The following is a 14,179-nucleotide window of genomic DNA, read 5'->3' on the forward strand; positions in this document are numbered from 1 at the left end:
ATAATTAGCCTCAATGGTTCAATGCACTCACTTGCCGCCTCCCTTAAGATTATAGGGTATATTCCATCAACTCCAGGAGCCTTACTGGCCTGTAGGCTCGAAAGGTTTTTCATTAAATAATCTTGCGAAATTTCAATATCATTAATTACATATTTTTCAACTTCGCTACCCCAATTTCCCATTGCCACAAAAGGTTTTTCATTTGTAAATATCGATGCAAAATAACTGTTGAGTTCATCTGCAATGGCAGCTAGTGTATTTAATACTATCCCCTTTCTCTTACGTAAAGGTCCAATCTGGTTTGCCCTACTCTTCTTGGCATTTATATATGTGAAGAATTCCTTATCCTCCCCCCCTCTTTGCTCTGTTTGCTAGTGATTTCTCATAAACTGCCTTTGCCTGTCGAACCTTTTCTGTGGCTCTATTACAGATCTTCTTGTAGCTGTTATAGGCTTCAGTACTTTTTATTGCTCTGTAACCTTTCCATGCCACCTTTTTCTGCTCAAGTAATGTGGCAACTTCACTATTTATCCAACTTGGAACCCTCCTCGTGGAGTATTTTTTTTTTAATGGTAAATACGCATTCAAGGCATCTGTGATTAATGTTTTAAAAGCATACCACAGTTCAAATGTATTCATTCTCTGTGTGATATCTACCCAGTTAATAGAGGCCATGTAGCATCTTAAGGCATTGTAATTTCCTTTTCTGAAATTAAAACCCAATTCTTTGCCTTTTAGTACTGCTACCTCTCTCATAAAGTGACCGTAAAACTCCATGATCACTTCCTGCTATTGGTTCCTCTACTGTCAGCCCTGTTATGTCATCTGATTCATGGGTGATGATGAGGTCTAGGATATTCTTTTCTCTAGTACTTTCCCTGACATGTTGATACAAATAAGTCATCTAGTTGATTTAAAAATTTTGTTCCCCATGTCGAGTTTCCTTCCCATTTACTCCAATCAATTAGAGGCAAATTGAAATCACCCATAATAAGACATTGAAGCTTACTTGCCCATTCCATTTGCATGTAGAGGCTTTCGTCATAATCTTCACAATCACCTGGTCTGTAGATTACTCCTACTCGCATTATACCTTTGTTTCCAATTATCTCACACCATACAGATTCTATACTAGCATGTGAAACATCTGAATCCGGGAAAGCTATCATTGCATTCAGGCTGCTTCTGATAAGAAGCATTACCCCACCATCCCTTCTATCTACCCTGTCCTTCCTAAATATATTATGCAAGCCGTACTGAAACTCATCATCCTCAATTTCTGGGTGGCACCATGTCTCTGTAAGCCCTATTATGTCCGCGTTACTTGTTTTAACCAGCAGTTCGAATTCACTCATTTTATTGACGACACTTCTAACATTACTATATAAACAATTAAGACTTACTGTTCTTGTATATTTAACAACCCTAACACAACCCTTGAAGTTTTTTAGGCTCTCTTCCCTGGCATTAGCTACCCGCTCACTTGAAATGTTTCTGCCCCCAGAATATCTAGATAATATGTCCAGTTGGGGTAACAGATAAGAACTCTTGAGGTATGTGCAAGAGTTACTTTGACCAATATTATCAGATAAACGTGTGTCAGTATTACCCACATCCCCCCCTAACTAGCAGTTTCCCTGAACCTTTAAGGTATCCTCAATAATACTGGCAAAAACTTTTGCACCACCTTTGTTTAAGTGTATCCTGTCTCTACAAACAAATTCCTTCTACCTACAAGTGTGGGCCATGCTGATAGAAATTTCCCCCCTAAAGCCTTGCAGAGTCCTTCAAGTCTTGAGTTAATCCACAAGGCTTTTAACATATAATCCCTCCTATCATGTCTGGGCAGAATTGCAGACACATAGACATTGTGGCCTAGCTCTCGGCATTTCCTCAGCATGGTCCTGTATTTTTCCAACAAATCGTCAGATCGTGTACGTTTAATGTCATTTTTCCCCACATGAATAATAATATTCTCTTTACCCCCCTTAAAATCTGACAATCTGTTGGTGACATCATTAATAGTTTCTCCCGGCAGACATACTTCTACTCCACTTATCCTTATTACAAAAAATATTCCCCGTTTCTCTGATAATGGAGTCTCCTAATAAAATAATGTCCTTTTTAACCAGAGTAGTTTGCACTTGGTTTTTCTGTTTTGAGGCCCGAATCGGGTGTGCATCACTTGGTAGATTGTTGAAGTCTTGAGTTTATATTTCAATTTGTGATGCTAGTCATTAATGTAACATACCATCACGAAAAAGGGTTAGAAATGTGAAATTCCTAGGTGATGCACTTTCTTTGAACACCAGTGTATATACATACATTACATATTTATTGATACATAGTTATGCATTACCTACTGTTAGTCCATTAATTTATAGACACATACAGAATTTGTATTATGAGCAAACATATTTAATAAATAAAATATGTAATATCTATTACATAATATATTTGTAGATATTTTTTTTTTTTTTTTTTTTTTACTTTAAGCTACCTGATCTTTTTTTTCTTAGCAGCTAAATTCAGTGTGCTGGAATCTATTCCCAAATGCTTGACAATGTGTAAAATGTTGCCTAGTTAAGATTTTTTTTTTTTTTCTGATTATAAAGGTGGTTTTGTCAGAGAAGCAAGAAACATTTTAGCATGTTAAATTCAAGCATGTTAGGATTACTGCTGTTTTAAGTTAATTTTAGTTATTTGATGTCCAGAGTAATGTTTATTCACACTTTTATAGAGAAGTATTTGTTTCTCTTTTTGTTAATCATGGCAGCCTGCAATAAAGTCTAGCTTTCATAACTCTTACCATGTAGGGGAAACATAGAACTGTGGTGACACATGATTGGTATTCAGTATGGCAGGATACGTGGTATTTAGTATCAATAGTCTGTGTTCAGCATTTATTGTGGTGCAGCATGATGGTAGAAATTCTATGACTGAAATTCCTTGATGATCAAGATTTTACTAGTGTTAGGCATACCTTGAACCTTCCTTGTCAGCAGCAAGCTTCGGTATTTCCTGTTCAAATTGTATTTTTGTTTTCTTGCATCATACTGCATGCTCTCCCATCATGAAAGTGGTTGTGCATTGTAGTGTATACAACACTGACACTCATCATTTTAATTATTTCACGAAGTATTACATGACTTGCCTGTATCAAGTTATTTGTCTTCATAATTATTGTATCATTAGGCATAATGAACTTATTTAGGATATGAGTGGCTCACTATAGGCTGTTGTTTTACTTTAATTTATGAGACATTTAAGGCCACAAGGCATTGGTATTATTATTTGTTGAATTATGTGTATTCTGTTATTTTGCTGGATGAAAACCAGAGTTTCTTAGAGGAAGAAATCACACAACTATCACCTGAGACTAACTCAGTGATAGTGTGTAAAGAGCCCGTAAATTTCTCCTATTCACATAGAATTTGAACCCAGGTACCAGCTGCAAGGGCAATTGACTGACAACCGTGCTTGTATTGTTTATATTACTTGTAAATAATTTCTTCTCTTAGACAGCCCTGTAAGGAACTTGAACATGATAAAAAAAATTCATTTGAAGTCCTTCATCAGCCAAAATCTGCATTACAGCACATAACACAGATTTGGATGAATCAATCATAAGATCTCACTTGTGCATGTGACATGATTTGTTAACCACATACTTTTCATCATATGATATTCTACTTCTATATATGCATTTATAGCTTGTACATATAGAGGGTATTATGCAAACTAGTCCTCCATTTAATGCTTAGTTTGAGCAGTTCTCATGTCTAGAAATTAACATCAACACATTAAATCATTTGAATAAAAGGTTTGATGGTTCTTACTTTTAATTATTGAATTGATGAAGTCTTATTCACATAAAACGACTTTTAGATTGATTTATATTTTTTATAGGAAACAGCTAAGCAGAAATTTAAAAGTGAGAAGCTTCAAGCAACAGTCTTAAATACTGTAGGAGCCATTACAAAAACATATAGCAAGATATGTTTGGAAAATTGTGATGTAAGTAAAGTTCCAATATAAAAAATGCTTGTTTTTTTTTTTTTTTTTTTCATTAATAGCTCTAACAAAACAATGTATATCTGTCTGTCTGTCAAATGCATGTGTTCACAGGTGCTTTTCAAATACTCACGTAGTAGAAAATCTTGAAAATGATATTTTTGAGTTTAATCTACAAGCAGGAATACTTGTCTAAGGAATGCTTTGAACCCCTTTAAATAAAAAAAAAAAACAGTATAAGTGACATCAATTTCAGTTTTAATATTCCTGAATTATTGTCCTTCCTTTCGTGCTACATCTTTAATTGTTTTCATTATTGAAAACATTTGGCCATAAAATGAAAAAAAACCAAAAAAAAAACCATTTTCTTCAAGCTTATTCTTGATCATTGTATATAGTATGAACCAGAGCTCTATACAAGAATTTAAATTTAGAACTCTAGTTGTTTGTGGGCAGTGGCTTTGTTTTATTGCAGTATTTGGCTGGTGTCAAATTTTTAAAGCTGTTATTTTTATTTTTACTTATTTTTTTTTTCACAAGTGATGCTCTTTGCTAATCACAGTAAAGCTAGCCATAGCAATGCATTTTTTTTTTTCCAATAGCAACAGCCACATCAGAATGCAAGAGGCAAAATTGAACAAGAACAAATATGCATGCCTGAAGTGTCCTGGGATGGGGGGGGGGTTATTTTAAAAAATATTTAAAATATAGTTAGAGGCCTGTGCACTCTGGATTCAATATGGTGAGTTATTAAGTAGCACAGAGCGAAATGGAAGACAGAATAAATAAATGACAAGTTTAATATTAAATTGTAAAACACATATACAAATTTGTATTAAATACAGTACAAATAGCTTTCGGTTATGGTAACCTTCATCAGTCAAACTGACAGTTTAGGAACATAGAACATAAGGGCATGTAGTGCCAGTCATGTATAGTGAACTGTGTGATTTAATAGTTAACTGTTTGATGTTGAAACCTGTGGTTGTGACGTATGTGAATGTTGCCAACATTTGTCACTCATGAGAATGGTTGCTTGAATAATAGGGTGGACACGACATCCACTCCTTTTGTTGACTGAAGTATTAGAGCACGTGATGTTCAACGACTCCAACCAGGCGCGGTGCCGGTAATGACGGGACCAGTCGACAACCACGACATCGCGGTGCGGGTCAGTGTCGTGTCAGGTTGACCAGAAGTGCTTGGCAATGGCCGAGTGTTCTATATCCGCTAAGCAGATGGCTCTTTCATGTTCTGAAAGACGTTTGCCAAGCCGTCTCCCAGTTTCTCTGATGTAGCAGCAAGTGCAGTCATGGCAAGAAATGCGGTAGACTAGTTCACTTTGTAGTGAAGCGAGAACCGGTGTTTTCACTCTAGAGATGAGGGATCGCAATTTCCTGTCCGGGAGCTGTACGCACTTTATACCATGTGATTTCAGGACCCTAGAAATCTGCTGTGATAGGTTTGAGTAGTATGGGATAAAGGTGCTTGCGGTGGTGTCATTACCTTGAATGTTTCTGTTGGTCGCTGCGTGGTCATGTGTCTGCAGGTCACACCTGTTAAGGGTACTGGTGGGATAGCCACACCTTGCAAGATCTGCCTTAACCTTAGCGATCTCGGTGCGCCTCTCATCTACAGAACTAGAATGGGTCCAGGCATGGGTTAACAAGGTCCGTGCAGTGCAAAGAAGATGGCTGTGTGGCAACATTGACCTGCACCGCAATGTCGTGGTTGTCGATCGGTCCCTCCCGCCATTACCGGCACTGCACCTGGTTGGAGTCATTGCATATCATGTGCTCTAATACTTCAGTCAACAGAAGCAGTGGATGTCGTGTCTATTCTATCCTATTATTGAAGCAACCATTCTCATGAGTGACAAACGTTTGCATATGTCACAACCACAGGCTTCAACATCAAACAGTTAACTACGTCACACAGTTCACTATACATGACTGACACTACACGCCTTTATGTTCTACGTTCCTAAACTGTCAGTTTGACTGATGAAGGTTACCATAATAGCCGAAAGCTATTTGTACTGTATTTAATGTGTTTTACAATTTAATATTAAACTTGTCATTTATTTATTTTGTCTTCCGTTTCACTCTGTGCTACATAATAACTCACCATATTTAAAATATGGTATGTTTTCAATATCAAATACTCAATTGTTCATTGTTGTGTTTAAAGTAGCTTGAAAATTAAAGTGGCATTAAAAAGTGAATAGTTTTGAATTATTTCTTGTTGATTTTAAGGTTATAAAAAAGGGGCAGGACACTTTTCTCATTTGAAGACATGATATAAGTGCATTCAGAAGTCAAGTAATGCAATTTTTAATATTAAATTTGCATGTTAGTCTGTCTAGCTAAATTATATATCGTATTGAAGTACTAATTTTGATGTGATATTACGTTAGATGTTAAAGATATTAGGAGTGATAATTGGAAACAGTTACATCAAAATACTCTAGAATACACCTGAAAGGCACCTCATGTGGATGGGATCTATCCAATTATATTAAAGGAGGCAGCAAAGAAGTAATCAAACCCTTAGCCATAATTGTGAAAGCTTCCTTGGATTCAGGGGAGGTACCCATGCACTGGAGATGTGCAAATGTGTCTCCAATTCACAAAGGGGATCAAAGGGTGACACAAATAATTACAGACCTGTTAGTTTAACTTCTGTTCCAGGGAAAATAATGGATTCACTGGTTAAAAAAGCAATGCAGGATCATCAAGACAAGGATGCATTTATAGTTCTGATGCAGCATGGGTTTGTTAAGGGAAAGTATTATCTGACAAATTTGTTTGGCTACTATGATGTGTGCTGACCAGACTAGCCAGGTGGGTAAAGTGCCTGTCTGGCAATCCAAAGGTCGTGTGGGTTCGGATCCTGCCTCGGGCTTGGATCAGAATAGTGCAAAAAACCTTGGGAGGTGCATTATGGCCACAGAAGCGGATGCGCCAAAAAAAAACAAAAAAACTATGATGTGGTCACAAAGGAACTGGACGTGAAAAATAATTTTTATATCATATACTGGGATTTTAGGAAACTTTTTGATACTGTTGCACATGGAAGACTGCTGTACAAATTGGAGCAGTATGGCATTAAGAGAAAGTTGCTAAATGGATAAAAGGATATCTGAGTGGGAAAAGACAGAGAGTGGTAATCAATGGACACTGCTCTTCATGGACTAATATTATTAGTGGAGTCTCCCAGGGTTCAGTGCTGGGTCCATCGTTGTTTTCTATATTTATTAATGATATTGATAATGGTATATCAGGCTTAAGGCTTAATGTCCAAATTTTCAGACGATACGAAGATTGGCAGGGTTGGTAATGACAGTACGCTGCTACAACAGGATCTAGAAAAGTTGAGCAGATGGGCTGAGAGGTTTAATTGAAGTTTAACATTGACAAATGTAAAGTACTGCATGTGGGTAGTAGTAACCCTAGAGTAACGTACCAACTGTGTGGTACTACACTAACCTATCAAAACAAAGTAGTAGAGAAAAGCCTAAAAAACTTGATGTACCCTCTATAACTCAAGAAAACCTGGATTTTGAGGTGAAGGAGGTACCAGATGAAATAGATGCTGTCTGTGTCCATTTCCTTTTCCTCCTCTTTATGGAGCAGGAGGAAAGATCACAGGACAGCCTTCATACTTCTCCAAAAAACACAATCCAAACTGAGAAAACTAATCCCTCAGCATTTTGGAAGCCAACTGACAGAACCACCAAACCCAAATAATGGACAAATTCATACTGTAGAATTGCTGTGGATGCAACAGAAGGTTATTGACATCAAGGCCCTGTTTCATAGGCAAAGCCAGTTTGCCTCTGTTTGCAGAAGACATCTAAAGGAAAATAGGTATCCTACTTTGCAGAATGTCAGCCTGATATAGCAAAAAAGATAGATGTGGTCCTGGTCACAGTGGGGTTGCTATCCTAGTGGGCAACCATGCCCCTTTCTAAGTAACTGCTTTTACAACCATCATAGAGATAGTTGTCATTCACCTCTTTCTTGGGTTTCTCTTGACAGTGTGTTCTGTATATTTGCCATCTGGGGTCGATCTCTCCCGTACAGACCTTGATGATCTCATTAGGCAACAGTCTTCTCCTTTTCTTTTCTTAGGGGATGTTAATGGACATAATACTCTGTGAGTATTGTAGATGCTAATGTGAAGGAGATATATAATAGAGCATATGCTTGAAAATAATCTCTCTTCCACCCCTCCCCCCTGCCCAAATGAATGCTTTTATACCTGAACACCTTTTTTCACACATATACCTACCCATATGTTTACTGTCATTGATCTCTTGGTCTGCTCTCCCTTCCCTCCTCCACAGGGCCGTTCCTGGCTCCTTGGCTGCTTGCGTGCAGCAAGTATTTGGTGCCCCTTTACATCATAATATCATATTTTTAAAAGGAAAAGACTTTTCTGAAAAACTTAGTTTTTAATAGTATTATTATTATTATTATTATTATTATTAGCCATATGGTGCAAGGGAGCTTGAGGCTTATGCTGCACCAGCCAAAAAAAATTCAAGTTACCCTGAGAGAGAGAGAGAGAGAGAGAGAGAGCAGGAGTCAGAAGTAGAAAGGAATCACCAAGCCAGAGAAGAATGATGATATCCAGCTCAGGACCCTGGGTGTGCCAAGCCCATACTCACTAGATGTGAGCCCCTGGGGTTAAATATGAACACAATTTAGTTAGTTAGTTATTTGGTTTTTAGGAGCATTAGCAACTAAGGCCATATTGCTCCGGGATATGCGGTCATTCCCTGACCTTTTCGCATCCTCCGTATTTGGTGGTGACGGGCTCGAACCCCGGTCTAATCAAGAAGCGTGTGCTACGCACTGCTGCTCCTTCCCACCTGGCTACGGAGGAGCCCATGAACACAATGACACAAATTTAAATTACATTTTCAGTGAAACTGATACACAAAACTACATAATAATTCTATCCTATACATAATTATTGAAGTGTCCTTCCACTGTCTGTCCCCCATTCTATTTTAAAAATTGTTTGACCTAGAGAAATATGGTAAACTTCGTTTCTACTCAGTAGGAGGAAAACTAGGTTTTCCTCAGGAAAAAAAGTCTTCCCAGGAAAACTATTCTCATATTAGACCCCAAAAGAAAATTATGTTTCCAAAATAATAAACGTAAAATTTGATTTTTCAACTTGTAACATCATGAAGAACGGGATGTAAGCATTTTCCTTACTGTAAACTTTGAAATTGAAATCCCTGCCTGTTTCCTCATGTGACATCAGTTTTTGAGCCTTAGTGGGCAAATTGGTAAAAGATTAACATCAGCTGAATTCGGTATTTGAATCCAAGGGCTATTATTAGAGCTAGACACAACGGTAAGCAGTGTTTCTCATTAGCCAAGTTAGTTTCAGTTGCTCAGCTTCCAGTGTGGTCTCTCTCTTGCTCTCTCTTTCTCTCTCAGAGACTACTGGGATTCATCATGAAACTGTAATTACATGGGGGCCGTGTTGGGTTAACTAAGAATAATAACAGGTGCATGTAAACCAATGCTTGGAGCATAATAATAAAAAAAAAAAAAAAACATGATGAATTTGAAGTGCTGGTCAAGACATCAAATGCAGACATTGTTTGGGTGTCAAAGATGTGCTGTCACTAAGATAATAACAGATGCAGAATTTTAATATGGGGAGTACAATGTATAGAGAAAGGACAGACAGGATAGGAAGAGGAAGGGGTTATGCTCTTAGATAAGAAGCACATAAAATCTAAGCTAGTGAATCAGGTTGACTCGGGTGGCCAGTGCAATGTTAAGTCAGTTTGGTGTGACATAAGCACTGGTAAAGCAAAAATGAGAGTAGGAGTGTGTTATAGGCTGAATGACTTTTATGACTACAAGAACATCTGTACACAGAAATAGTGTGCACTAGTTCAGAATGTCTTATAATTGTGGGATTTTATCTTTCCAGATATTGACTGGAAATTGTAGGTTGGTGACTCACAGACTAGTAAGACTTTTGTGGATTTATTGGATGGCTGTTTTCTACAGCAGAATGTTATAGAGGCAACACAAAGGAGTAATACTCTTGATCTGATTATCAGCAGTGGTTATTCATGTATTAAGAATCTGCAGATAAAAGAACCACTAGTTGGCAGTGATCACATTATATTGACTTGAGATTTACTTAACGATGTAGGTATCATCAAGGATAATGGGAAAGGTTTTTGCTTTCGTAAAGGTGATTACAGTAGTCTCAGACAGTTTTTAAATTGTATACAGTGAGACCAACTGATTAGCATTAGCAAGGGCACATGATGCAAGAAAGCAAGCTTATATAGCATCAGCCAAAAAAAAAAGAAAAACACACACATACTCTTCTCATTTTACCCATCCACTTGTTCCAAATTTTTGTCTAGTTCTGCCTTGAATCTGTTTAAGCTATCAACTTTTACAATGACACATGGAAGTTTGTTCCAGCAATCAACCACCTGCTGGCTAAAGGCAAACTTCCGCACATCTACCCTACAACCGTCTTTCCTCAATTTGAATTTATGCCCTCTCAGGCGATTATTCTCAGCAAGAGGAAGAATCCGATCAGCATTGAACATGCTCAATCCATTCAAGGCTTTATACACCTCAATCAGATCACCTCGCAGGTGCCTAGTCTCCAGACACTGTAATTTGCAAAATTTAAGCCTTTTTTTCAAAAGAGCAATCCTTTGTTCCATTCACTAATTAGCATTAGCATTAATAGAGGCATTTGATGCAAGAAAGCAAGCTTATGCAGCATCAGCCAAAAAAAAAAATAAAGTAAAATAAATAAATAATCTTGTTGCCCTTCTCTGTATGCGATCCAACAGCTCCACATCCTTCTTAAAATGAGGCTTTCAGACCTGTATACAGTACTCAAGGTGTGGCCTGACCATTGCCTTATACAAGGGAAGAATCACCTCCTTATCCCTGCTAGAAAAATTCCTGTATATCATTGACAAGACACCATGAGCTACTCTTGCAGACCGTCTGCACTGCTCAGAAAACTTCATATCTGCCTGCACATTTACCCCCAGGTCCTTTTCATTCTTTACCACTGTCAATGTAGTACTACATAGTTGATATATTACACTGGAGTTACTGCTTCACATATGCAGTACTTTACATTTGTCAATGTTAAACTTCAGTTGCTACCTCTCAGCCCATCCGCTCAACTTTTCTAGATCCTGTTGCAGCAGTGTACTGTCATTAGTGTCGTTAACAACCTTGCCGACCTTCATATCGACTGCAAACTTGGACATTAAGCCATTAAGCCTTGGACATTACATAGCAGCCTCCAATGCCACACTGCTCCAATTTGTGCAGCAGGCTGCCATGTGCAACAGTATTAAAAGCCTTCTAAGATCCAAATATACGATATCAAAATTATTCTTTGTGTCCAGTTTCCAGTTCCTTTGTGACTACATCATAGTATCCAATCAAATTGGTCAGACAAGACAAACCCATGCTGTGTCTGAGCTATAACTGAGGTCTTTAGCATTAGCATTAGAAGAGGCATATGATGCAAGAAAGCAAGCTTATGCAGCATCAGTCAAACAAAAAAAAAAAAGCATCAGCTAAAAAAAAAAAAAAAAAAACCACTCCCATTTCACCCTCCGTTCGTTTGAAATACCTGTCCAGCTGAGCCTTAAATTTATTTAGGCTATCAACTGCCACAACAAGGGATGGAAGTCTGTTCCACCAACCAACTACCCACTGGCTAAAGGCAAATTTTTGCACATCTATCCTGCATCTGTCTTTCCACAATTTGAATTTATGCCCTCTCAGGTGATTATTCTGAGCAAGAGGAAGAATCCCATTGGCAATGAGCATGCTCAAACCATTCAAGGCTTTATACACCTCTATCAGATCACCTCGCCGGTGCCTAGTCGCCAGACACTGTAATTTGCCTTTCTTCTTAAGAGCAACCCTTGTCTAGATAATCCTGCAATGCTTCTTTAACCATGCCTCCATTAATTTCCCTGGAACAGAAGTTAAACTAACAGGTCTGTAATTACCTGTGTCTCCCTTTGACCTTTCTTTGTGGATTGGGGTCACATTTGCACATCTCCAGTCCATGGGTACCTCCCCTGAGTCCAAGGAAGCTCTCATAATTATGGCTAAGGGTTTGCTTACTTCCATTGCTGCCTCCTTTAATATAACTGGATAGATTCCATCCGCCCAAGGTGCCTTTCTTATGTTTATCTTCAACAATTTCTCCTCCAAGTTTAATACCACCTCTGGCATTCCACTCCCTGAATAACTCCTCTTGTGAATGTAGATACTATTCATTTAGTTTGTTAGTTACCTGAGCAGGATCATCAACTGTTGATGATCCTGCTCAACAGTTGAATCATCAATATCAAGTGGACCAATTCTGATTCATCCCCTTTCTTCTAGAGTTTATATAAGTAAAGAACTCTTTGCTATTTTTCTCTGTATCCTTTGCCAAAGATTTCTCGTAATCTTCCTTTGCCTGCCTAACCTCCTTTGTAACTTGGTTACAGACCAGCCTATATCTGTCATAGGCTTCTGTGTCACATGTTAATTTATATGTATCCCATGTATTTTTCTTCTCTGCCACATGTCTAATTAGCTCATCTGACATCCATTTAGGCCTGAATCTTTAACAATATTTCTTAGTTTATATGTAAAGCATAGTAGCTTCCAAGATTAATTCTTTGAATGCTTCCCATTTTGAATTTGCTATTGGTAACATCATCAGTTGATCCCACCATATAGAATTTAAATACTGTCTTAGACCACCGTTGTCACCTTTTTAAAAAGCAAAAAACGCTTCCCTTTACCCCTGATGGTAGTTACCTCTTTGAGTAAATCCCACTTCAGCACACTGTGATCACTGCCACCTAGTGGTTCCTTTCTCTGCAGATTCTTAATGCATGAAGAATCACTACTGATAATCAGATCAAGAGTATTACTCCCTCTAGTTGCCTCCCGAACATGCTGCTGTAGAAAACAATCATCCAATAAGTCACAAAAGCCTTTCTAATGTGTGAGTGACCAACCCACAAATTCCAGTCAATCTCTGGGGAATTAAAATTCCCCATTATAAGACACTCTGATTTACTGGCCCATTCTATTTCTCTGCACAATTACTATTATACTCATCAGATTCATTAGGCCTTAGATTTTATGTGTTTCTTAACTAACAGCATAACCCCCTTCCTTCCCATTGAGCCTTTCACAATGTTTTCAGGGCCGAATTGATCGACAAGACTCTCATCATATACTCTCTCCAATGGTGTCTCTGCAGAATTGCAGACACTTTCAAATTCCACCCTAACTCATGGCTTTTTTTCAACATTGACCTGTAAATGTTGAAAATATTAATGCTTCTCACCTAGAATTTGCTGATGATAACATCATCAGCAAATTCTAGGTGGGAAGCATTCAAGGAATTATTTATAGAAGCTACTAGACTTCTCATATCAACTAAGAAATACTCTTCAAGGTATAGGCTAAAATGGACGTTAGATAAACTGATGAGACTCATCGCAGAGAAGAAAAATGCATGGGATGCATATGAATTATCACGAGACACAGAAGCCTATGGTAGATATAAACTAGTCTGTAATAAGTCGCAAAGGTGGTTAGGTTAGCAAAGGCAGATTATGAGAAACCTTTCACAAAGGATGCAAAGAAAAACAGCAAAGACTTCTTTACTTATGTAAACACTAGAAGGAAGGGAATGAATCAAATTGATCCATTTGATATTGATGGTTCGATTGTTGATCATCCTGCTCAGGTTGCCGACAAACTGAATGAGTATTTTGCATCTACATTCACACATGAGAAATTCTGTAGGGAAGCAGAGGCCAGAAGTTTATCAAACTCTGACTGAGAGCTAAATGATTTTGTAATAACTGTCACAGTTAAACATAAAAAAGGCATCTGGGGTGGATGGGACCTATCCAATTATATTAAGGCAGGCAGTAAAGGAAGTAAGCAAAACCTTAGCCATAATTTTGATAACATCTTTGGATTCGGGGGAAATACCTATGGACTGGAGATTCACAAAGGGGGATCAGAGAGCAACATGAGTAATTACACACCTGTTAGTTCAACTTTCGTTCCATGGAGCCACTTCTAAAAAAGTAATGCAGGATTATTTAGATCAGTGG

The 14,179-nt window shown here is 37.9% G+C and overlaps 1 protein-coding gene and 1 pseudogene across 1 annotated transcript in view; both read left to right on the top strand.

Moving 5' to 3' along the window:
- Positions 1-14,179, top strand: part of LOC150081854 (microsomal triglyceride transfer protein large subunit-like) — a 318,164-nt gene that overhangs the window by 153,432 nt on the left and 150,553 nt on the right. The window contains exon 10 of the mRNA XM_090380346.1: positions 3,910-4,017. Coding sequence (XP_090236472.1) covers positions 3,910-4,017 — 108 coding nt within the window. The remainder of the gene's footprint in view (positions 1-3,909; positions 4,018-14,179) is intronic.
- LOC150081855 (small nucleolar RNA SNORD36) lies at positions 2,912-2,982 on the top strand (annotated as a pseudogene).

Source organism: Mastigoproctus giganteus, chromosome 8 (genome assembly GCF_048544385.1).
Source record: "Mastigoproctus giganteus isolate SK-2022 chromosome 8, ASM4854438v1, whole genome shotgun sequence".
NCBI lineage: Eukaryota > Metazoa > Arthropoda > Arachnida > Uropygi > Thelyphonidae > Mastigoproctus > Mastigoproctus giganteus.